The 26,520-nt window shown below is 46.6% G+C and overlaps 1 protein-coding gene across 1 annotated transcript in view; it reads right to left on the minus strand.

Annotated features, from left to right (window-relative positions):
* LOC124046266 (parkin coregulated gene protein homolog) overlaps positions 1-26,520 on the minus strand; it is a 277,559-nt gene that overhangs the window by 211,631 nt on the left and 39,408 nt on the right. The window contains exon 2 of the mRNA XM_046366438.1: positions 6,230-6,364. Coding sequence (XP_046222394.1) covers positions 6,230-6,364 — 135 coding nt within the window. The remainder of the gene's footprint in view (positions 1-6,229; positions 6,365-26,520) is intronic.

The following is a 26,520-nucleotide window of genomic DNA, read 5'->3' on the forward strand; positions in this document are numbered from 1 at the left end:
CTTCCTGCAATTCTACACATTTTGCCATATTTGCAATTTTTTATATGATATCTGAGTGAGAGTGACTAACAAAATCAATGGGGGTCCCACAGTCAGTAATTCAACCATAATTACTATAAGTTTAGAAAGCTGGCAAGAGAAAAACTGCTGATGCACAAACAACTGCATCTTGTATATACTACTATACTAACTCTCAATAGTAAATTGAGAGCTGACTGGGTTCCCAAAATGTTTTCATCCAAATGTTTTTGGAAACTGATCCGCGGGCTGCCAGTTGCCCAACCCTGGCTAAGAGTAACCGTTCCAGGCAGCCAGACCTTTGGCTTCCAACCTCCAACGCCATGACAGGGGGCCAGACACACAGGACAGAGAGACTCCCACTATTCCTCTTATCTTTTGGCAGCACATGTTCCTCATATGTGTAAAGCTTTTACCTGCGTGAGCCACATTACAGCACGGGGCTTTTACAGCTGTAGTGGAAAGCCAGAGAGCCAAATTACCTACTCAGGGAAACAACCTTGCCGCTTTCAATTTGCCCTTGACATTTAGCTCACATTCTCTCTTGTACCAAAAACACTCACACACACACACACAAAAAAAGAAGAAAAAAACGTGCACGAACAAACACAGGTGCGTGGATGCCATGTGCGCACTCTCCGCCCACACACACTGTCTCTCTCTTTTTCCCCTCCTGCTCAAAACGAACACACGCCACCCAGCAGGATAACACAAATCCAATCACATGCTGATACAGTCTTAACCATTATCAGGAGGAGTTCAGGCAAATTGTATCATTACAAGAGAAAGTAATCACTCTTGCACCCTCTGAAGAACAGACAGATCATGACTGGTGGGGAAAGCTGAATATGATTTCAGAACGGCCGCCATGTTAGCGCCCATATAAAACGTTATTCTTGAAATGTTTCTGATGTAACAGAGCAAAACAGAGTAGCACATTTAACAGATGTTTTTATTGATTAGCATTCGGGATACTGTGTATCCGAGTCTTTACTGTGTTGTAGTGTCAACAAGTTGCATATCTGCTTTCACTGGACATCTTCATAGGTTTTAAAAGCTATCAGAAGAAAAAAAACAGCACAACACAGAAGCGCTAATTATCACTTAGCAACGGCTATGGAAGAAAAAGTGACGCTCACGGGAACATTTAACCACATTGGCCTAACTCATATATATATATATATATATATATATATATATATGGCTCTGAGCACGGTTATTCAACTATTTGAATATCCGAACGTTAGTATTCGATTACTTGGTGGAGTAGTAGGTCTTTTATTTTTTTTAAGGCTTTATCTCAAATTAAATTAAATGATCTATCACTGCTACACAGCCTACATGATAGACCATTACATTAAACATTTTTATAAAAACAAACGTTTTATGACAGTTTTTATGAGTGCGCTCCACTGGTAACTAGGGCCAAAAGGTACTCTTAGCATGGGCAGCGCCGTTGAGTCAACCGGGTGGGAACTTCCAACTTCATTAGCTGATTCCTGATGGCGACCCTGTTGGAATTATGTCCAACCGGGTCATCAGGAGGGATCAGCCAATCGTGAAGAAGAAATGGAGACAGCCTCTACGACGCTGCCCATTCTGTCACAGACTCTATAATGGCACAGATACAAAGATGAGTCCTCTATCTACAGTATCTCTATAGCAATCCCTTGAATACATGCAGCCGGGTGGAAAAAATTGCATTAAAACACGTTTTTCAGAAGGGTTGTGGTCACCATACAATTAATACATTAAATGTATACATCTCATGGTAGTGGGGGGCTACAGTATTTTATACTAATTTCCATTCACTACTTATAGCAACCCTATATTCTTGGCAGCCCTGGTGTGAAGGGGAGGAAAGGCAGAGCAGACTGCCATATGTGTCAGGTATGCGTAAATGGCTGTAAGGGAGTCAGGTGCAGGAGAGCAGATATTGGGTAGCCAACGGAGCCTTTTATTTAGGTGAACCAAAAGCACACGGCAAAGTGAAAACGAAATAACAATACGGGTTAACATAACCCAGCGCAACAGACTAACGTGTGCATAACATGAAACAAAATAAACAATACCACACAAAGACATGAGGGAAACAGAGGGTTAAATGCACAACACATAATGAGGGAAATGAGAACCAGGTGTGTGGGAAAACAAGACAAATGGAAAATGAAAAATGGATCGGCGATGACGAGAAGACCGGCGACGTCGACCGCCGCCCGAACAAGGAGAGGCATCGACTTCGGCAGAAGTCGTGACAATATGACCCTAAATATTTTGATGTGCAATTTGGAATTACAATTTAAGAGGACCAGTGCTTCTTTAGCGGAAAAAGAATCTCACATCAGTGCCGTTTGGGAGCGATGTTGTTAAACTACATATCGTTGCACTGGTGCATGCACAAGTAATACATTGTACCAATTCGCTTGACCCTAGAGAACCACAAGTTCTTTCAGGTTTCGCACTGTTCTGTTCGGGAAGGTTTGTATAATAATAAAGTGTATAGGCTATGGCTATTAAATGTCCCTGGAGTAGCCTATAGGCCTTTGATTTCCTTCCTCTTAGAAACAATACTAAACATACACATACAAACGACAACATCATACAAACAACTACATAACACTTCCCCAGCCCCCCCCCCCTCTCCTTTGCTCCTTTGATCTCCCGTCAGGTCTGATTGTGCGCACTGCCCGCTTCGGGAGGAGTTTTATACCAGGGTCTATCACTATTACGAACAACTCATATGGACAGGCTGGGGTGGGATGGCAGGGTAGGAATGGTATTTGTCTGACTGTTCCTATTGTTTGTTTCCTGCTGTGTTTATGTTTGTTTAGGCCTATGTGACGCGTGAGATGTGCTAAGATTTCCTCTTGTAGGACAAAACGTGAATCTGAATCGTTTTCACTTTTCCATCATATGGCCGTCATGATTGAAATGCATTGATATAGTTTCCTTCATTTCAATATATGAAAGTTTAATGCTGGCATTCTTGTCTCCGTCATGCCTTTCTGCGTTGGACTTGGGCCTCATGTCTTCTGAAAGTACCATGATTAGATTCAGCTCTGATGAAGGCATAACTGCTGAAAGTGTCGGCCTGCCGGGACTAAAATAAAAAGGGGAAAGGTAAGGTCTCTGTATTTTTCCCAATGTTCTTGAACTTGGGCTAATGTTCTGGCCCGCCAACTAGCTACAAGTTCAGGAACAAATTGGCTCTTCATTCAAAGACTCAATCATGGACACACTTACTGACAGTTGTGGCTGCTTTGCGTGATGTATTGTTGTCTCTACCTTCTTGCTCTTCGTGCTGTTGTCTGTGCCAAACAATGTTTGTACCCTGTTTTGTGCCGCTACCATTTTGTGCTGCTGCCATGTTGTGTTGCAACCATGTTGTCATGTTGTGCCGTGCCATGCTGTCGTCTTAGGTCTCTCTTTATGTAGTCGTGATGTGTGTTTTGTTCTACATTTTTTTTAAATGTTTAATTTTAAAAAAAAAATCCCAGCCCCCATACCCGCAGGAGGCCGAATTTGTTCTTAACTGACTTGCCTAGTTAAATAAAGGTTCAATAAAAAATAGTGCTAAAACTTGAAGAACTCGTGTTTGTCTCTGTGAAGTTACATTCGTTGTTGCTCACCAGTGAGCTCTGAAGAAGAAACAATGATACAATGTAGCATAACATCATTGCTTGTAAACTGAGATTTGTTTAAATAGGAGCACTAGTCCTCTTACATTTTTATTCCAGGTTGCATATCAAAATATTTCAGGGCATATCGGAGGGTCTGCCCTTCCCATAACTGTCACGCCAAGCATAGGGTAGCTATACTGAAATGGGAAAATAATGTACCTGTGAAAAAACTATGAAATAGCTCCCCTAAATAGTTAATGTATTACATTAATGGTGACCACAACCCTTCCAAAAATACATTTCAATTGTGCTTAATGCTCAATGTATTCCACTTCAAATTTGGCTCCCAGTGTGGCAAGTTCAGGCGTTTTGTGACGCAATCTGACAGTTCCTTCTTTGTATCTTCCTAGACTAGCGGGAGTCGGGTTTGGTTCTCTTTCTCTCCCCCTCCCCCATCCTTCTGCTAAAACAAACAGTGCGCAGCGCTCTCTCTCTCTCTCTCTCTCTCTCTCTCTCTCTCTCTCTCTCTCTCTCTTGTCACACGAGCAAGTCTCCATTGAATTGAACAAAACATGCATTTCGACAATCCGGATATCCCAGAAAATATTGTGATATTATTTGAATGCTGAAACCATTTCCAGTGCCCATCCGTATGATGAAGTAGAGTGGGAGAGGGTGGGGGATTGTGAAAGACATGAGAGACTGACTCCATAGAAGAGGAGGAAGAGCCATGCGCTGCTGCTCCCTACCGCACAGACAGGGGGATGACTGGATGAGAGCAGAGAAGAGAAAAGGGGAGGGGAGGGGAGAAAGGGAGGCTTTCTACCCTACGTGTGGTGCTGCAGGGGGGGTGGTGACAAACACACATACTGAATAGGACACCTACACTGTATGTTACCACTGATATTCATTTGATTGACTTATTGGAGTAAACATGCTGTTTGTGGCTATTTCACGGTCAATTTAAGAGGCATTCCATCATGAGGACATTTACCACTCTCCTGCTCCCTGCCTAGCGCACAACGTAAACACACACACACAGAGCCGGCAGGGACTGTGAACTCTTGACCTCAGGCACACACACTCCTCTACACACACAAACACAGTAAACACACACTCGGATTGTGCACTCAGGCCAAATGAAATCAACACAATTTAGTTATTTTTCCCCCCGGCTATTTCCTGTTTCCTTTTTTTCTACCTATAGCCAACTCTCCAGCCGAGATTGGTCCAGAGCCCCAGCCTTGAACCTCTGCCCAAGTGCTGCCCAGTGCAAACACACAGTGGCCCCTGCGCTCGCTCCAATCATCGACTAGGCCCCCACTTTCCCTTTCACTATCCACTATCAAACCACTACACTGCCCGGCATCTACTCTATTTGAAGTGATTTTTAAAAGTAGAGGAGAAGATGAAAACACTGGGGGGGTGAATTCATCCGGGAATTATGAAGAAGAAAATAATCTACCAAAACAGATGCGTGGTGTATCGCATGCTAGTTTAGAACGCAGACGCATGCTTGACTAGGCTCGCTGCAGTGTGCTATACACACATGAACAGTCATCTCTCCAAGATGTTTCACACAGTGGGGGAGTAATGAAGTAGTCTGACAGGGAGAATTAGGAGAAATCGGTTACACGTGTGCATGGGTGAAATCAATAACCATAACAGCTGCACAAATTTTACACACCAATTCCCATTTTGCTGAGAGCTTTTTCAGGAGAGCACAAAGAAAGCCATTATTGGGGTAAAAGCTCACCATCCACCACACAGTATTCATTTGAACACTGTACATGACTAATTCATGCAGATGCTTTCACAGTGTTTTCACCAGGAGAAAGGAAAGGAGTGTGTCACCTCTCTCTTTTGCAGGAGGACGAAAAAGCCTATTTGCTTTGATTCATTTTGCCTTGCTTACGTTTCTGAATGTCATTAAGTGCAGTGGGTGGTGACGACTCCGACTCAGAAGTTGTGGAAAATCACGCAGCGCTGTGAGGCTATAATAAACCAGCATGGTTAATATAAGGAGGAGCGATCTCACTGCTGGGCTAACTGATGTGTCGAACGCTGCACGGTTGAGTCTTTCTGACTGCAGCAGGTACACATTCTGACATAGACGCAGAAACACTGAGAGAGGTCTGTCTGGGCTATTGTCCTCACAGGCAATATCCGAGGACAAGCAGAACATTGATCGTGACCCACCGTGACATCATGTGTACATTGCAGACGTTCCTTTGTGTTCCACAGTGGATGATAACATCGCAGATGACACCGACACACATCACATATCATGTAGAGCATTGACAACATAATAATACATACTATGGCACCAGTGTTTCCATGTGAACAACACTGTGTGGCCTCCTTCATTAAGGTGGTGTGTGAGTGCATGTGATCACCTACTGTAGGCCTATACGCTGCTGAGAGTTTAGGCTGAGCGTAAAGGTAGATCCCTCTAATGATGAACATGATGAATTGCATACAGTATTGTACAGTATAGGGGTCATTCGCCTCATTCACAAATTTCTACTGTAGCCTCCACATATTGCACAATCTCAACAGACTGTTCTAGTGAATGCTTTGCAGTATCCTACCTTCCATGCGATGCGATTGCCCTTGGTGTCATGCTCCAGAGCGATGGGGAAGTCTCCTCGCTCGTAGAACTTGCGGAATGCCGTGGGCTTGGCCGGCCTCTCCCGGAAGGCCCCTGCTGCCGGCGGTCCTACCACCTAGAGAGAGAGAGAGAGAAAGAGAAAGAGAGATAATCCTGTTGATCGAAACCAGAATTGACAGTTGTGTTTCTCAAATCCAGAATGGAATCATTGTAGTGGGGCCCTTTTTTAAACTTTTTTTTTTTACATATAATTCTCTGAGACACTTCTGCCTTGCTCCCTCCACTCAGGGCTGGCTAAACACAGCCTGTCTGCCACGTAGCCCGAGGCTCTGCCAGCGGCATTGTTATTACCATGTTACTGTTCCTGTATATTGGATATGTAGTGCCAGGCTGAGAATGAATTGGACTCCTGTCGTCATTGTTGTTGTTATTGTGGTGGATGTCACTCCATAGATCTGACTCAAAGTCAATGAGTGCAAACACTGGGGAGCTAGCCTTAGATTACATCACTGACTAGCGTAACAGCTGCAAGCAGAGATAGGCCTTGTAGTTGAATCGTTTTGGGTTAGGGTCGTTTTTCATCCCAGCTCAAATTGAATCCGGTAATGAATGACAAGAGTGGTCGTGCCAATCAGTCCCCGCGTTGAGTCCCTCGTCCCTCGCCATCTGTGGGGCCCGACGACATGACTGGCAGATGTATCACTGTCATTAATCCTTAGATTAGCGCCCATTGAGAAACAACGTCTCAGTGCTGGACTACAGTGTCATGGGACTACAGTGTAACATGAATACAGTGCCAGACTGTGACAAGACTGCGGTTCCATTGAGAAACAACGTCGTGGGACTACAGTGTAACATGAATACAGTGCCAGACTGTGACAAGACTGTGGTTCCTTAGAGCCAGATATCACACGCTATACACAATACTCATGGGAGAAACTTTCTTAGAGGTAGCATGCTGAGTGGATAAAGTAATAGCCTACTAGGGCCTGAAGCAAGTTATGAGTGAGTTTAGACTATTAAAAGACACCCTATGGTGTCCCGGTGGACCCACAGCATCTAATGCACAATGGGATTGCAGAGGCATAAAATAAATCTGTTTGGTGGCGTTTGTTTACTTTTAAGCGAGGGAATGCTGAATGAATAACATTAGTAGCATGTCCCATCAGATAACATGGCACACGTTAGCCCTATGCTAACCTCACCAGGTGGCGGTGATTATATCTTGGAACAAATGCTTCATCGGCTTATCGAAGACCTTAGACTTTACCAACCAATGGCATTTCTTAAAATAGGTCAACCCTGACCACTAGAGGGATATTTTAAATCTACAAATTCAAGGTTTAGTTTTGTTCCGTTGGTCAAATCAAATCAAATCAAATTTTATTTGTCACATACACATGGTTAGCAGATGTTAATGCGAGTGTAGCGAAATGCTTGTGCTTCTAGTTCCGACAATGCAGTGATAACCAACAAGTAATCTAACTAACAATTCCAAAACTACTGTCTTATACACAGTGTAAGGGGATAAGGAACATGTACATAAGGATATATGAATGAGTGATGGTACAGAGCAGCATACAGTAGATGGTATCGAGTACAGTATATACATATGAGATGAGTGTGTAGACAAAGTAAACAAAGTGGCATAGTTAAAGTGGCTAGTGATACATGTGTTACATAAGGATGCAGTCGATGATGTAGAGTACAGTATATACATATGCATATGAGATGAATAATGTAGGGTAAGTAACATTATATAAGGTAGCATTGTTTAAAGTGGCTAGTGATATATTTACATCATTTCCCATCAATTCCCATTATTAAAATGGCTGGAGTTGGGTCAGTGTCAATGACAGTGTGTTAGTGGTGGCTGTTTAACAGTCTGATGGCCTTGAGATAGAAGCTGTTTTTCAGTCTCTCGGTCCCAGCTTTGATGCACCTGTACTGACCTCGCCTTCTGGATGATAGCGGGGTGAACAGGCAGTGGTTCGGGTGGTTGATGTCCTTGATGATCTTTATGGCCTTCCTGTAACAACGGGTGGTGTAGGTGTCCTGGAGGGCAGGTAGTTTGCCCCCGGTGATGCGTTGTGCAGTCCTCACTACCCTCTGGAGAGCCTTACGGTTGAGGGCGGAGCAGTTGCCGTACCAGGCGGTGATACAGCCCGCCAGGATGCTCTCGATTGTGCATCTGTAGAAGTTTGTGAGTGCTTTTGGTGACAAGCCGAATTTCTTCAGCCTCCTGAGGTTGAATAGGCGCTGCTGCGCCTTCTTCACGACGCTGTCAGTGTGAGTGGACCAATTCAGTTTGTCTGTGATGTGTATGCCGAGGAACTTAAAACTAGCTACCCTCTCCACTACTGTTCCATCGATGTGGATAGGGGGGTGTTCCCTTCTGCTGTTTCCTGAAGTCCACAATCATCTCCTTAGTTTTGTTGACGTTGGGTGTGAGGTTATTTTCCTGACACCACACTCCGAGGGCCCTCACCTCCTCCCTGTAGGCCGTCTCGTCGTTGTTGGTAATCAAGCCTACCACTGTTGTGTCGTCCGCAAACTTGATGATTGAGTTGGAGGCGTGCGTGGCCACGCAGTCGTGGGTGAACAGGGAGTACAGGAGAGGGCTCAGAACGCACCCTTGTGGGGCCCCCGTGTTGAGGATCAGCGGGGAGGAGATGTTGTTGCCTACCCTCACCACCTGGGGGCGGCCCGTCAGGAAGTCCAGTACCCAGTTGCACAGGGCGGGGTCGAGACCCAGGGTCTCGAGCTTGATGACGAGCTTGGAGGGTACTATGGTGTTGAATGCCGAGCTGTAGTCGATGAACAGCATTCTCACATAGGTATTCCTCTTGTCCAGGTGGGTTAGGGCAGTGTGCAGTGTGGTTGAGATTGCATCGTCTGTGGACCTATTTGGGCGGTAAGCAAATTGGAGTGGGTCTAGGGTGTCAGGTAGGGTGGAGGTGATATGGTCCTTGACTAGTCTCTCAAAGCACTTCATGATGACGGAAGTGAGTGCTACGGGGCGGTAGTCGTTTAGCTCAGTTACCTTAGCTTTCTTGGGAACAGGAACAATGGTGGCCCTCTTGAAGCATGTGGGAACAGCAGACTGGTATAGGGATTGATTGAATATGTCCGTAAACACACCGGCCAGCTGGTCTGCGCATGCTCTGAGGGCGCGGCTGGGGATGCCGTCTGGGCCTGCAGCCTTGCGAGGGTTGACACGTTTAAATGTCTTACTCACCTCGGCTGCAGTGAAGGAGAGACCGCATGTTTCCGTTGCAGGCCGTGTCAGTGGCACTGTATTGTCCTCAAAGCGGGCAAAAAAGTTATTTAGTCTGCCTGGGAGCAAGACATCCTGGTCCGTGACTGGGCTGGATTTCATCTTGTAGTCCGTGATTGACTGTAGACCCTGCCACATGCCTCTTGTGTCTGAGCCATTGAATTGAGATTCCACTTTGTCTCTGTACTGACGCTTAGCTTGTTTGATAGCCTTACGGAGGGAATAGCTGCACTGTTTGTATTCAGTCATGTTGCCAGACACCTTGCCCTGATTAAAAGCAGTGGTTCGCGCTTTCAGTTTCACGCGAATGCTGCCATCAATCCACGGTTTCTGATTAGGGGATGTTTTTATCGTTGCTATGGGAACGACATCTTCGACGCACGTTCTAATGAACTCGCACACCGAATCAGCGTATTCGTCAATATTCCCATCTGACGCAATACGAAACATGTCCCAGTCCACGTGATGGAAGCAGTCTTGGAGTGTAGAGTCAGCTTGGTCTGACCAGCGTTGGACAGACCTCAGCGTGGGAGCCTCTTGTTTTAATTTCTGCCTGTAGGCAGGGATCAGCAAAATGGAGTCGTGGTCAGCTTTTCCGAAAGGGGGGCGGGGCAGGGCCTTATATGCGTCGCGGAAGTTAGAGTAACAATGATCCAAGGTTTTACCACCCCTGGTTGCGCAATCGATATGCTGATAAAATTTAGGGAGTCTTGTTTTCAGATTGGCTTTGTTAAAATCCCCAGCTACAATGAATGCAGCCTCCGGATAAATGTTTTCCAGTTTGCAAAGAGTTAAATAAAGTTCGTTCAGAGCCATCGATGTGTCTGCTTGGGGGGTGTCATGTTTTGTCATTTATTATCTTGTCTTGTCCCTGTGCTTCCTTCTATTCGTTTCCCTCTGCTGGTCTTATTAGGTTCTTTCCCTCTTTCTATCCCTCTCTCTCCCCCTCCCTCTCTCACTCTCCCGCTCTCTCTTCTCTCTATCGTTCCGTTCCTGCTCCCAGCTGTTCCTATTCCCCTAATCAATCATTTAGTCTTCCCACACCTGTTCCCGATCCTTTTCCCTGATTAGAGTCCCTATTTCTCTCCTTGTTATTCGTTTCTGTCCTGTCGGTTCCTTGTCTAGAATTCACCGTGCTGTGTTTGTGTATCGCCCTGTCGTGTCGTGTTTTCCTCAGATGCTGCGTGGTGAGCAGGTGTCTGAGTCTGTCTGGTTCAAGTGCCTTCCCGAGGCAACCTGCTGTTCACCTGCTGTTCAAGATCGAGTCTCCAGTTTGTCCTCGTCATTTCGAGTGAAAGTTGTGTTTTTTGATTGTATTTACTTTACTGGATTAAAGACTCTGTTTTCGCCAAGTCGCTTTTGGGTCCTCTTTCACCAGCATGACAGAAGGAACCGACCAAGGAATGGACCCAGCGACTTCAGACGCTCGTTACACTGCCGTCGAGATCCAAGGAGCCATGCTCGGCAGACACGAGCAGGAATTGTCTGCTGCTCGCCATGCCGTGGAGAACCTGGCCGCTCAGGTTTCCGACCTCTCTGGACAGTTCCAGAGTCTTCGTCTCGTGCCACCTGTTACTTCCTGGCCTGCCGAGCCTCCAGAACCTAGGGTTAATAACCCACCTTGCTACTCCGGGCAGCCCACTGAGTGCCGCTCCTTTCTCACGCAGTGTGAGATTGTGTTCTCTCTCCAACCCAACACATACTCTAGAGAGAGAGCTCGGGTTGCTTACGTCATTTCACTCCTTACTGGCCGGGCTCGAGAATGGGGCACAGCTATCTGGGAGGCAAGGGCTGATTGCTCTAACAAGTACCAGAACTTTAAAGAGGAGATGATTCGGGTTTTTGACCGTTCAGTTTTTGGTAGGGAGGCTTCTAGGGCCCTGGCTTCCCTATGCCAAGGTGAACGGTCCATAACGGATTATTCTATTGAGTTTCGCACTCTTGCTGCCTCTAGTGAGTGGAACGAGCCGGCGCTGCTCGCTCGTTTTCTGGAGGGACTCCACGCAGTGGTTAAGGATGAGATTCTCTCCCGGGAGGTTCCTTCAGATGTGGACTCTTTGATTGCTCTCGCCATCCGCATAGAACGACGGGTAGATCTTCGTCACCGGGCTCGTGGAAGAGAGCTCGCATCAACGGTGTTTCCCTGCTCCGCATCGCAACCATCTCCCTCCTCTGGCTCAGAGACTGAGCCCATGCAGCTGGGAGGGATTCGCATCTCGACTAAGGAGAGGGAACGGAGGATCACCAACCGCCTGTGCCTCTATTGCGGAGTTGCTGGACATTTTGTTAATTCATGTCCAGTAAAGCCAGAGCTCATCTGTAAGCGGAGGGCTACAGGTGAGCGCAACTACTCAAGTCTCTCCATCAAAATCCTGTACTACTTTGTCGGTCCATCTACGCTGGACCGGTTCGGGTGCTACATGTAGTGCCTTGATAGACTCTGGGGCTGAGGGTTGTTTCATGGACGAAGCATGGGTTCGGAAACATGACATTCCTTTCAGAGAGTTAGAGAAGCCTACGCCCATGTTCGCCTTAGATGGTAGTCATCTTCCCAGTATCAGATTTGAGACACTACCTTTAACCCTCACAGTATCTGGTAACCACAGTGAGACTATTTCTTTTTTGATTTTTCGTTCACCGTTTACACCTGTTGTTTTGGGTCATCCCTGGCTAGTATGTCATAATCCTTCTATTAATTGGTCTAGTAATTCTATCCTATCCTGGAACGTTTCTTGTCATGTGAAGTGTTTAATGTCTGCCATCCCTCCCGTTTCTTCTGTCCCTACTTCTCAGGAGGAACCTGGCGATTTGACAGGAGTGCCGGAGGAATATCATGATCTGCGCACGGTCTTCAGTCGGTCCCGAGCCAACTCCCTTCCTCCTCACCGGTCGTATGATTGTAGTATTGATCTCCTCCCGGGGACCACTCCTCCTCGGGGTAGACTATACTCTCTGTCGGCTCCCGAACGTAAGGCTCTCGAGGATTATTTGTCTGTGTCTCTTGACGCCGGTACCATAGTGCCTTCTTCCTCTCCGGCCGGGGCGGGGTTCTTTTTGTTAAGAAGAAGGACGGTACTCTGCGCCCCTGCGTGGATTATCGAGGGCTGAATGACATAACGGTTAAGAATCGTTATCCGCTTCCCCTTATGTCATCAGCCTTCGAGATTCTGCAGGGAGCCAGGTGCTTTACTAAGTTGGACCTTCGTAACGCTTACCATCTCGTGCGCATCAGAGAGGGGGACGAGTGGAAAACGGCGTTTAACACTCCGTTAGGGCATTTTGAGTACCGGGTTCTGCCGTTTGGTCTCGCCAATGCGCCAGCTGTTTTTCAGGCATTAGTTAATGATGTTCTGAGAGACATGCTGAACATCTTTGTTTTTGTCTATCTTGACGATATCCTGATTTTTTCTCCGTCACTCGAGATTCATGTTCAGCACGTTCGACGTGTTCTACAGCGCCTTTTAGAGAATTGTCTCTACGTAAAGGCTGAGAAGTGCTCTTTTCATGTCTCCTCCGTTACTTTTCTCGGTTCCGTTATTTCCGCTGAAGGCATTCAGATGGATTCCGCTAAGGTCCAAGCTGTCAGTGATTGGCCCGTTCCAAGGTCACGTGTCGAGTTGCAGCGCTTTTTAGGTTTCGCTAATTTCTATCGGCGTTTCATTCGTAATTTCGGTCAAGTTGCTGCCCCTCTCACAGCTCTTACTTCTGTCAAGACGTGTTTTAAGTGGTCCGGTTCCGCCCAGGGAGCTTTTGATCTTCTAAAAGAACGTTTTACGTCCGCTCCTATCCTCGTTACTCCTGACGTCACTAGACAATTCATTGTCGAGGTTGACGCTTCAGAGGTAGGCCTGGGAGCCATTCTATCCCAGCGCTTCCAGTCTGACGATAAGGTTCATCCTTGCGCTTATTTTTCTCATCGCCTGTCGCCATCTGAGCGCAACTATGATGTGGGTAACCGTGAACTGCTCGCCATCCGCTTAGCCCTAGGCGAATGGCGACAGTGGTTGGAGGGGGCGACCGTTCCTTTTGTCGTTTGGACAGACCATAAGAACCTTGAGTACATCCGTTCTGCCAAACGACTTAATGCCCGTCAAGCTCGTTGGGCGTTGTTTTTCGCTCGTTTCGAGTTTGTGATTTCTTACCGTCCGGGTAGCAAGAACACCAAGCCTGATGCCTTATCCCGTCTGTTTAGTTCTTCTGTGGCTTCTACTGATCCCGAGGGGATTCTTCCTTATGGGCGTGTTGTCGGGTTAACAGTCTGGGGAATTGAAAGACAGGTTAAGCAAGCACTCACGCACACTGCGTCGCCGCGCGCTTGTCCTAGTAACCTCCTTTTCGTTCCTGTTTCCACTCGTCTGGCTGTTCTTCAGTGGGCTCACTCTGCCAAGTTAGCTGGTCATCCCGGTGTTCGAGGCACTCTTGCGTCTATTCGCCAGCTTTTTGGTGGCCGACTCAGGAGCGTGACACGCGCCGTTTCGTGGCTGCTTGTTCGGACTGCGCGCAGACTAAGTCGGGTAACTCTCCTCCTGCCGGTCGTCTCAGACCGCTCCCCATTCCTTCTCGACCATGGTCTCACATCGCCCTAGACTTCATTACCGGTCTGCCTTTGTCTGCGGGGAAGACTGTGATTCTTACGGTTGTCGATAGGTTCTCTAAGGCGGCACATTTCATTCCCCTCGCTAAACTTCCTTCCGCTAAGGAGACGGCACAAATCATTATCGAGAATGTATTCAGAATTCATGGCCTCCCGTTAGACGCCGTTTCAGACAGAGGCCCGCAATTCACGTCACAGTTTTGGAGGGAGTTCTGTCGTTTGATTGGTGCGTCCGTCAGTCTCTCTTCCGGGTTTCATCCCCAGTCTAACGGTCAAGCAGAGAGGGCCAATCAGACGATTGGTCGCATACTACGCAGCCTTTCTTTCAGAAACCCTGCGTCTTGGGCAGAACAGCTCCCCTGGGCAGAATACGCTCACAATTCGCTTCCTTCGTCTGCTACCGGGTTATCTCCGTTTCAGAGTAGTCTGGGTTACCAGCCTCCTCTGTTCTCATCCCAGCTTGCCGAGTCCAGCGTTCCCTCCGCTCAAGCGTTTGTCCAACGTTGTGAGCGCACCTGGAGGAGGGTGAGGTCTGCACTTTGCCGTTACAGGACACAGACTGTGAGAGCCGCCAATAAACGCAGGATTAAGAGTCCAAGGTATTGTTGCGGCCAGAGAGTGTGGCTTTCCACTCGCAACCTTCCTCTTACGACAGCTTCTCGTAAGTTGACTCCGCGGTTCATTGGTCCGTTCCGTGTCTCCCAGGTCGTCAATCCTGTCGCTGTGCGACTGCTTCTTCCGCGACATCTTCGTCGCGTCCATCCTGTCTTCCATGTCTCCTGTGTCAAGCCCTTTCTTCGCACTCCCGTTCGTCTTCCCTCCCCCCTCCCGTCCTTGTCGAGAGCGCACCTATTTACAAGGTACATAAGATCATGGACATGCGTTCTCGGGGACGGGGTCACCAATACTTAGTGGATTGGGAGGGTTACGGTCCTGAGGAGAGGAGTTGGGTTCCGTCTCGGGACGTGCTGGACCGTTCACTCATTGATGATTTCCTCCGTTGCCGCCAGGATTCCTCCTCGAGTGCGCCAGGAGGCGCTCGGTGAGTGGGGGGGTACTGTCATGTTTTGTCATTTATTATCTTGTCTTGTCCCTGTGCTTCCTTCTATTCGTTTCCCTCTGCTGGTCTTATTAGGTTCTTTCCCTCTTTCTATCCCTCTCTCTCCCCTCCCTCTCTCACTCTCCCGCTCTCTCTTCTCTCTATCGTTCCGTTCCTGCTCCCAGCTGTTCCTATTCCCCTAATCAATCATTTAGTCTTCCCACACCTGTTCCCGATCCTTTTCCCTGATTAGAGTCCCTATTTCTCTCCTTGTTATTCGTTTCTGTCCTGTCGGTTCCTTGTCTAGAATTCACCGTGCTGTGTTTGTGTATCGCCCTGTCGTGTCGTGTTTTCCTCAGATGCTGCGTGGTGAGCAGGTGTCTGAGTCTGTCTGGTTCAAGTGCCTTCCCGAGGCAACCTGCTGTTCACCTGCTGTTCAAGATCGAGTCTCCAGTTTGTCCTCGTCATTTCGAGTGAAAGTTGTGTTTTTTGATTGTATTTACTTTACTGGATTAAAGACTCTGTTTTCGCCAAGTCGCTTTTGGGTCCTCTTTCACCAGCATGACAGGGGGGGGATATATACGGCTGTGATTATAATCGAAGAGAATTCTCTTGGAAGATAATGCGGTCTACATTTGATTGTGAGGAATTCTAAATCAGGTGAACAGAAGGATTTGAGTTCCTGTATGTTTCCTTCATCACACCATGTCCCGTTAGTCATGAGGCATACGCCCCCGCCACTCTTCTTACCAGAGAGATGTTTGTTTCTGTCGGCGCGATGCGTGGAGAAACCCGTTGGCTGCACCGCCCTGGATAGCGTTTTCCCAGTAAGCCATGTCTCCGTAAAGCAAAGAACGTTGCAGTCTCTGATGTCCCTCTGGAATGCCACCCTTGCTCGGATTTCATCAACCTTGTTGTCGAGAGACTGGACATTGGCAAGAAGAATACTGGGAAGTGGTGCGCGATGTGCCCTTTTTCGGAGTCTGACCAGAACACCGCCGCGTTTCCCTCTTTTTCGGAGTCGTTTCCTTGGGTCGCTGCATGCGATCCATTCCGTTGTCCTGTTTGTAAGGCAGAACACAGGATCCGCGTCGCGGAAAACATATTCTTGGTCGTACTGATGGTGAGTTGACGCTGATCTTATATTCAGTAGTTCTTCTCGACTGTATGTAATGAAACCTAAGATGACCTGGGGTACTTGTGTAAGAAATAACACGTAAAAAAACAAAAAACTGCATAGTTTCCTAGGAACGCGAAGCGAGGCGGCCATCTCAGTCGGCGCCGGAAGCTACAACAAAATGTAACAAAATGTTGTGTAATAACCAATATTGCATTGACGAATCCTTGCGTAGGGTACGAGCTACTGCTTTCGTGATACATTTGAACATTTTCGCATATATGACTAAATTCCACGCTTTTGTTTATCTGTTTCACACACATCAATATGCTTTTATGGAAAAAATATATAAATGAGGTCCTTACAACATCTACGTTTAGCGCACATTGTACAAAAGAACACACTATTAGCCATTGTAAAATGCATAGAATTGCAGGAAATTAGCTTGAAAACTGCAACACTCTCTCTCTGCTCCACGGCATATTATGTAGAATTGCAGGAAATGTGCTTTAAAACGGCAAAAACCTTCTCTCAGCTCCGTGCACAAATTTGTAGAATTACAGGAAATTGGTTTAACATGTTTTAAATGTTTCTATATGCCCCCCCCCCCCCCCCCCCCGAAAAAAAAGATACTGTAAACTTTGTACTGCTCATCCTCCTCGAGTCAAATAACGCATATGTGGCAAAACAGATGACTAGGAAAACGGCTTAGAAAATGTTGTAGGCCTACATCTTGGTGTACACATCAACGTAATATAGCCTATGCACTATGATTATTAGGCAATAGCCGTGTGTTTTTGTGCATGGCTGAAAGATGTAGCTCCTTATTAAATTGATTCTTAATCTTTATTTTCAAGTTGTTGGCTGTAGGCTACGTCCCTCTTCAACACAGTAATACAATACATGTAAATCTACATTTCCCAAAGGGGAAGGGGGGGGGGTCGACTCATGTGAGATTCAAACCCTTGCCACAATCTGCAACAATTACATGGACACTTCAGACCGAGAGCAATTTGACCAGTCGGTCAAATACACGTGATAGTTGCTTTGATGATCAGAACATGATGTTGGACTGGTATATTAAGGACGCTTCCATGAAGAGGTTTTGAAACACGTCTGACTACGTTGACCATTTTAATTGGCTCCTGCGGAACTTGTTCCAGGGCATAATCACTGCCACCTGGTGAGGTTAGCATAGGGCTTTACGTGTGGCATTTTACCTGAAGGGACCAGCTACAATTTAGCGTTCTGTCACATGCAAGTAAATCATTGATTTTAATTGTCTGACACATTTTGAGCCGGATAAACTGTTTAAATTTAAAATGGTTGCTTATGTTTGCAAGTATGGCTCTACTATGTCTAACTTTGCTTCCCCCTTGAGGAAGCTAGGTGAATTGCAACAACACATATAATAAACGACTCTCCCCCTCCCCCGCAACACGGTGGAGACTCACGCTGAAGTCTTACTTTCAGTTTGGTCCACCAGCTTCAAACAGCTGAAAGTACGATATTGTTTTTTATTATTGAAAATATATTTAAAAGCGATTTAGATGGTGCAATGATTCTCTACATTCTCAATTGCTTATTTTATCACATAAACTGACATTGAGCTAACCAGGAAATGGCAAAGCGATTTCTGCATGTTGGACACTTTCCAACGTCTGCTATTGTTGGTTGTGCTCGAAGACGAGATGCTCACGCCTCTGAGTAATGCTGATGGAAGAGAGGGGGGTGCAACTCTCCCATTTGACAACAAAACATTTTGGGCTGCATTTTCAGAATGGTATTTTGTATGGGCCCAAAATGGGGGTGTTTTGTCGCAGAAAAAAAAGTGGGAAACACTATCATTCCACTACATTACAAAGATAAGACATAATGCTCCTTTAATAGCCACCGGTTGGCATACCTGCAGGAGGGTGTAAACAAGCAAAACAACTATGACTAACCACGCATTTAAAAGCACAAGAAAAATAATAATCTGCATGAAGGTCATTTGCAGGGTAGCCTCGTTTTGCATTATCCATCACAAATGATATTCAAAATGTTCAAAATGTTCAAAATGTTGCATTCCTGAATGTCCCTGCAATGTTTTAATGCTCCTTTTTTTATTTTAACAAAGGCCCTACTGAAGTATACCTTCTTTAACGTTACTTTTTTTTTTAGGTTACAAAGTGAATGCAAAACCTTCCGTCTTCCTCCCTCCACAGAAGTTCCCACAGTAAAATGCAGATACATTTTAGCAGACACTCTTATCCACAACGATTTACAGGAGCAATTAGGGTTAAGTGTCTTGCTAGTCGGCTCAGGGATTCAAACCAGCAACCTTTCAGTTACTGGCCCAATGCTCTTAGCCACTAGGCTACCTATGGGCCCATCAGTGATGCTCCAGCTGCCTGGAGCAACAAAAGCCTTCACATCCAGGTAGCACTGCTCTGCCGGCAGCTAAAAATAGCCATGCAGAAAATGAACTCCAGACTGCATTGACTGGGCCAGGCGGCTTTTATGGTCAGAAGTGATGACACCGCAGTCGATTCCATCTCGCGCGCCACACTGTACCCTTCAGTGAACTCCCCCTCTCCTTTCAACTGTCATCAGCATCCAACCCCCATTCCCCCTTCCAGAACCAAACTAATCTTTTTTCTGGCCACAACAAAAACACAACAGCAGACTCTAAGAACCCCCCCCCCCCCCCCCCCCCCCCCTCGTTCCTCGGCTATACTGTACCTCGGGGGCTTTGACTGTAATAGGAATCGTGGCGCTCTGAGATTATCACTTGCCGACTTCCTGATGTGATCCGGGGGCCGGCTACCGATTGGGATTCATGGCTTTCTGCTTAAGCTCCCAAACATGAAAGTGCTGCGAGAGATCAAAAGCCATGATGTAGGAGGTGTGAGCACAGTGGCTCGGTGCTAATTTCCTGTCCGAGATGGGAGGCGGGAGGCGACTGGCCATTTGCTGGAAACACCTGCTAATTCTGTTTCTGTTCAGAGCATGTTCTTTGCACATTGAGCAGTATCTTTTTTCCTTTAGATCTGATTTAATATTATGTGTCTTGAATGTCTCTCTCTTCAACCTTAATCTTCTCTCACCCACTGTGCATCTCAGTCCTTCCACTCAGTTCATGGTGTAAGAGGCCGAAAGAGGTGGTAATTGAAATGCTAATAACTTCACGTTGGCCAGTGCAGTGCTCTGCAATATCAATCTGACCCCCTTTCCCCTGCTAAAAATACAAAAGGTGAGAGATAAACGCACACTCACAAACATGCACGCTCACGCACACAGACGCAGACACACACCAGGGCATTTAGCATTTTCAAAACACAGACCATAAAAAAATGATGCGTTTGAAACTATTTCATCTGTGTTTTATATTGAAAGGCAACAATGTTATTTTGCAGCTAAAAATAGCCATGGATAAAATTAACTCCAGACTGCATTGACTGGGCCGGGTGGCTTTTTTGGTCACAAGTGATGACACTGCAGTCGATTCCACCTCACACCCCACACTGTACCCTTCACCGAACTCCCCTCTCCTTTCAACTGTCATCAGCAACCAACCCCCATTCCCCCTTCTTCCAGACCTAAACTAATATTTTTTTCTGGCCCACCACAAAAACACTAGACATGCCATCAAGGGTCTCTTCACAGTCCCCAAATCCAGAACGAATTCAAGGCAACACACAGTATTATATAGAGCCATGATCACATGGAACTCCCTTCCTTCTGAAATTACTCAAGGAAACAGCAATATTAGCTTTAAAATAAATACAAATTTGAAACACAATGCCTCTCCCCCTATCTAACCTAGTTGTAATGTCCATGTTAATGTTTTTATATGTATGTAACTTGTAAAGTATTTTTGTCTAAGGTCTTTTTCGTTATGTGTCGGATCTAGCTGTCGGCATTGGCGTCGGCTAATAGGGATTCTAATAAACCTCCCCACAAAAAAACAGCCCAGACTCTAAGAACCTCCCCCCCCCCACCCCCCTCGTTCCTCGGCTGCACTGTACCTCGGGGGCTTTGACTGGAGTAGGAATCGTGGCGTTCTGAAATTATCACCTGCTGACTTCCTGATGTGATCCGGGAGCCCACTCCCAATTGGGATTCATGGCGTTCCTGCCTAAGCCCCCAACGTGAAAGTGCAGTGATATATCAGAAGCCATGATGTAGGTGTGAGCACTGTGGCTCTGTGCTCATTTCCTGTCCTGGATGGGAGGTGACTGGCCATTTGCTGGAGCATGTTCTTTTTCCTTTAGATCTTCTTTAATATCACATGTCTGAAATGTCTCTCTCTCCCCACTGTGCATCTCACTCCATCTCCTCAGTTCATGGTGTGAGAGGTGGTCATTGAAATGCTAATAATATATACCATTTAGCAGACGCTTTTATCTAAAGCAACTTACAGTCACGCGGGCATACATTACACATAAGGGTAATCCCGGGAATCAAACCCCCTACCTTGGCGTTACAAGTGCCATGCTCTACCAACTGAGCTACAAAACACTTCAATAGCTTGATGCTGGGCAGTGCAGTGATCTAACAATCTGCTAAAAATACAGAATAAGAGAGAGACGCACGCGCGCACACACACACACAAACACGCACACACACACCAGGGGTCGCGTTAGCATTTTCAAAATGCAGACCATCGAAAAATATCAGTAACATCTGCTATCCAACGCATCAAGAGATTACACAGACATTTTTAAGCCTAAACATTGCACATTAATTATACTACAATGATGGCATAACCGAAACGAAAAACTCAGATAATACTTTTATTTCCCTTTTGACCCACATTTTAATCGCATACACATTCAGGAAAAATCCAGACTATCAAAAGCGGGCGTAGCGGTCTAGGCCAGTGCATCGCAGTGTTTGAGGCGTCACTACAGAGCCGGCCGCGTCAGGGAGACCCATGAGGCGACGCACAATTGGCCCAGCGTCATCCGGGTTAGGGGAAGGTTTGGATGTCCTTGTCCCATCGCACTCTCGCGACTCCTGTGGTGGGCCAAGGCGCATGCTCGCTGACACGGTCGGCAGTTATGCGGCTGGCTTCCGGGTTCAGCGAGCAGTACGGCTTGGCAGGGTCGTATTTCGGAGGATGCACGGCTCTCAAGATGCAGCGATGAGACAAGACTGTAGCTACCATTTGGATATAACGAACTTGGGGAGAAAAAGGGGTAAAAAGGAAATCCAAATCAAATCAAATAAATAGATTATCAATAGTGTCACACCAGCAGGAACCAATGGGATTCTCAAGGAGGGAGTTCCTGTAGATGTTGCGCCCATAAGCAGGAACCAATGGGATGTTCGAGGAGGGGTGTTCATACAGATGTTGAGCCCACATGCAGGAACCAATGGCATACTTGAGGGAGGCGTTCCTGCAGATGCAGGAATGCCCACATGCAGGAGCGCCCCAAATTGCGTCCCGCAATCACAAACTATTGCAAAACAGCATTGTTTTCATCAGAAGACGACAGAATTGCAACGCTATTTGGTTAGCAACCACAGAGAAGTAAAAGCTTCCATTGAAAGAGCAAGATATTGCTTGCAAACAAGATGCATGGCCATCAGATGTCTTATGTTTACCATAGAAAGAATGTAGCCAGAATGAAGTTCATCTTGCAAATGTCACTTGCTAAAACAACCGGAGAAAAGTAACCATTGCCTCGTCTTCTCTACTATCAGTCAGAGTGTCATGTATTGTATTGTCATGTCTTGTCCCTGTGCTTTCTCTTCTCTTTGTTTCCCCCTGCTGGTCGTATTAGGTTTCTTTCTCTCTCTCTATCCCTCTCTCTCTCTATCGTTCCGTTCCTGCTCCCAGCTGTTCCTCATTCTCCTAACGACCTTGTTTACTCTCTCACACCTGTCCCCTATTTTGCCCTCTGATTAGGTCTCTATTTCTCTCTCGGTTTCTGCCTCTGTCCTTGTCGGATTCTTGTTTGCTGTGCCCTTGTTCCGTCCTGTCGTGTTTTGCCTTTTCTTCAGATGCTGCGTGTGAGCAGGTGTCTCTGTCCGCTACGGCCCGCACCTACCCGAAGGGACCTGCAGCCTGTTGCCGCTTGTCCTGCAATTCTCCTCAACAACTAGAGGATTTATGTTTTCCCTGTTTGGACATCTCCTGTAAAGATTGAGGATTATGTTTTCCCTGTTTGGACTTTAATAAACTCAGTTTCTGTTAAGTCGCTTTTGGGTCCTCACTCACCTGCATAACACAGAGTGCCGTCGATTGATCGAATGCTAGTTTGTGGGAATGTGGGAATTGGATTGGTCTGATGACGAGCGCAAAGATTTCTCATCCGAGTGGAGAAGTCTAACTGAAGCACAACATTTTGTCAGAAGCCTTTTAGAGCTACGTTTACAAATGGGACATTAACGTGACTGCTGACACACACACACACACACACACACACACACACACACACACACACACACACACACACACACACACACACACACACACACACACACAGACACAGACACAGACACAGACACACACACACACACACACACACACACACACACACACACACACACACACACACACACACACACACACACACACACACACACACACACACACACACACTATCCTGCCCTCAGTGTTGGTCATAAGCTGAGCCTCTGAGGCAGAGTATTAAACTTGAAGTAGCATCGTAACACTATTAAACCAAAATTGTCAGGTTCTCTGCCACTGGTGCACATAAGGGAGTAATAACAAGGCGCCGGAGGTCAGATACACTCCAGGCTGTCATTTCTTTCAAGCCCCTTCTCATTTTGTCTGCTCTCTTTTTTTCCCCTCTAGTGCCCGTGTCCACTCCTTTCCTTCCGTGGACGGTATCATACAACCTCAACTTAGCTTCCCCTTGGAAGTTGCATGCTTGAGCCCCCCTGTGGAGGTGATTGGCCTAGCCAATAGTGGACGAGACCTATGCTACTGTCATATATAAGGTGTCATCCTGTGGAACAAAGATGCCTGCTCTAACCTTATTAGTATGGCGCATCCATGTGCTGCTGACACAGGGGCAGCGGAATTGGGAAGGGGAGAGAGAGAGAGAGAGAGAGGGAGAGAGAGAGAGAGAGAGAGAGAGAGAGAGAGAGAGAGAGAGAGAGAGACAGGAGCTGTGGCTCATCAATTCTGAGAGTGAGTTCGCCGTGGCGACGGTGGTGCGGTTTGTAGGTGATCCATCAACCTGCCTGGGCCTCCAGCTCTCCCCGCCGGCGCCCCAAAACGCCTCTGAAAGTCATTGATGGATGTTTGGTGAGGGGCCGTCAATTCACTGTCAGCTCAGGTAGAGCCCGCACTCTCATTTATATTTTTTATATCTCTCTCCTGCTTCGCTCATTCTCCTTCTCTTTTTGGGGGTAAAATTGCATTTTGCATTTGCCGGGGAATGAGGGTGCCACTGCTTACTGAGGCGGCGAGGGGAGTTGCTGGAAAAAGGAAGGCACTGCACACTTGCTTGCTTGCTCTCTCTTTTTCTCGCTCTCTTTCTCTTTCTCTCCTTTCTCGGTTGAGGGGTTATTGAAATCTACCGCGATGCAAAAGGTGGCCTTTTTCTTTCCGGGTGCGAGCGAGTGAGACGGTGGGTGAGTCACAGAGGAGAGGATGGTGGAGAGAGACAGATGGAGCCTCTTCTGATAAGGTCAGGCTGCACATCACTGCCGCAGGCAACAAAATTAGCTCTCTTTATTTATGGGGCACTTGCCCAGTCGAACAATATGCACTTGCCAGAGATGTGTCATTTCTCCGACGAGATTTAAAAAGAATTCACAAATAAAAACGAACAGAGGCAGCTAGACCGGTTTCTCTTTTCTTTCACATCCTCTTATCCAAACAATGAATATGTCACTTGTATGGCCTGCTAATTTACTCTCTATGAAACTGCAGGGTGAAATAGTCTGAGTACATAGTTACTATTAGCTGAAGAAATCCTTAGATCCATTAGTAATTGTGCATATCTTTCTCATGACCAAACAGACAGGCTAGTCAGCTGGAGCGGAATCAGTCGGGTAAATCAATGTCATTGTGTGAAGAAAATTACTGGTAGATGACTCTTTTGTTAAAGACAAGGTCAGAAGACAGAAAATGATAGTGGAATGCTCCAGTCGACAGGGAAATTGAAGGCTAAAATGTAGGCTAGTACGGTCTGCGTTCCTGCTTACAAAGTCACCGAGGCTCTTTGTGATTGTCATTGTGTCATACCAACGAGGGCATACACGTTTGTGGGAGGTATTGTCTGTAATGAAAAATGACAAGTTATGGGCAAAGACAACGACGAGCACAGCATTGGCAGTCACCTTTCAGAACAAAGACAAAGGGAGATGAAAGGATAAGGAAAAAGCATTCAACGATGGGAGGGATAGGATAACATTTTAGAAACGTACATTCTTGAAGCTTTTAAAAAGCTGTCGTATATTTTTCTGTTTACCTCAGCGAGTGTATCGTCGTTCAGATCAGAAAACAGTGGAGCTGGAGAGCAGGTGAATGAATGCCCCTCAAAGCTGGTTACGTTTCCAGTGGGCGGCCCACTTATCTGCCGGGCTGCCTGGCCTCTGCTCGCTGCTTCACAGACGAGAGAGGCCTATTTGGTGATTCATGTCGAGAAACCGCAGTTGTGATCGCTCAAAAATGAATCATATTGCATGGCTAAGAGTTCTACTCCTACCCACTCCTACTTGTCAAGTGATTCCTAAGGACCCATATGCACTGGATGAATCAGGGAGGCAAACACACAACATTGCATAAATAGGCCTAGGCATGCAACACACATTCAAACTATATCCTGGAAACATAGCCCACAAATAGGCTACACAGACTATGCTTTTGTTATTCCTGTTACTCTGTAATGGCATTTGTATGAAACAGAGGAGTGCAAGCCAAGTGAGCAGGGAGTTCATTGATCAGTGACTCACTACTTCCAGTGGCAGTTTAAAAATAAACGACCTCAAGGCCCTGTTAAACGGGTCTGCGTGGCTGTTAATGCACACAGTGGTGGAACATCTCCTCAGAGCCTCTCTGCAAGCAGGCTTCTTAGAGTGCTGGGCACGCACCCGAGCCACGCTTTACTTTTACGGCCCTAATCAGTGACGACACCTGAAGGCATTAAAACACCGGGCCAGGCCATCAAATTAATGACACACACACAAGGAAAATAACACCCGCCGCCGGTAGAGAAGACTTTAACATCTGAAAGATTTAATTTGCTAAGTTCCTTAGTTCCTCAATCAACTTTTCATAACTACCTGCTTTTAAGGCAGATATCTTTTTTGGTGTGTATTACAATGTATTCAAGCAGTACACTGCTTTTCCATAGCATGCATGGGGGGGTGTATAACAAAAACAATTGCCTAGCTAAGACTAAATACTGTACAGGTATCTGATTGAGGCATTATTCACAACCAAACGATTTCTGTCAAAACATGAGCTTCAGGACAATGTATGTAAACCATGTGAAGTTCATGGCAAGGTCTATTGTGTTTTATGCTAGCTTAGCGAGATCTCTGAGCATAGCATATCCATCAAACATTTATTTATTTTATTTAACCTTTATTTAACTAGACAAGTCAGTTAAGAACAAATTCCTATTTACCGCCCTATGGGACTCCCAATCACATCCGGTTGCGATACAGCCTGAAATCGAACCAGGGTCTGTAGTGACGCCTCTAGCACTGAGATGCAGTGCCTTAGACCACTGTGTCACTCGGGAGCCCATCACCAAGCCCTGTCCTCTTGCACCACCACATCCCAAAGGACAGAATCTTTGAAGGTGTCCAGTCCATCATACATCATACATCCCATTCCTGCCTCCCACCATTATCCCCCACACTGTGACCCAACCATCCAGCCACCCAGGCGGGCAGGCAGGTGAATGAACCCCCGCTTCAGGCCCGGAAGGAGCCGTCAATACAGTGTGCTCTGGATGTGATGTGGCAGGCTGACAGAGATGAGGTGAGGTCCTTACAGAGTGTCCACAGGGGAGCAAGGCTGACAGACTGAGGGGTAGGGAGGGGGCATCGATTTCAGAGCAAGAGTCCCGGCTGAGAGATGAGAAAGGGACAGATCTGTCCTCAAACACCCATCCTCTGAGAAGTCCCTCCATCCCCCCCATTCCATCACGCTCTGATTGCTGTGGCGTCACAGGTAACCCAGATACAGACAGGTCCCCAAGGAGAAGAAAGCTGAGGAAGATAAGGTCTTCTACACCAGGGGTTCCCAAACCTTTTCACTTGGGGCCACT

This window comes from Oncorhynchus gorbuscha, linkage group LG10 (assembly GCF_021184085.1).
Source record: "Oncorhynchus gorbuscha isolate QuinsamMale2020 ecotype Even-year linkage group LG10, OgorEven_v1.0, whole genome shotgun sequence".
Taxonomy (NCBI): domain Eukaryota; kingdom Metazoa; phylum Chordata; class Actinopteri; order Salmoniformes; family Salmonidae; genus Oncorhynchus; species Oncorhynchus gorbuscha.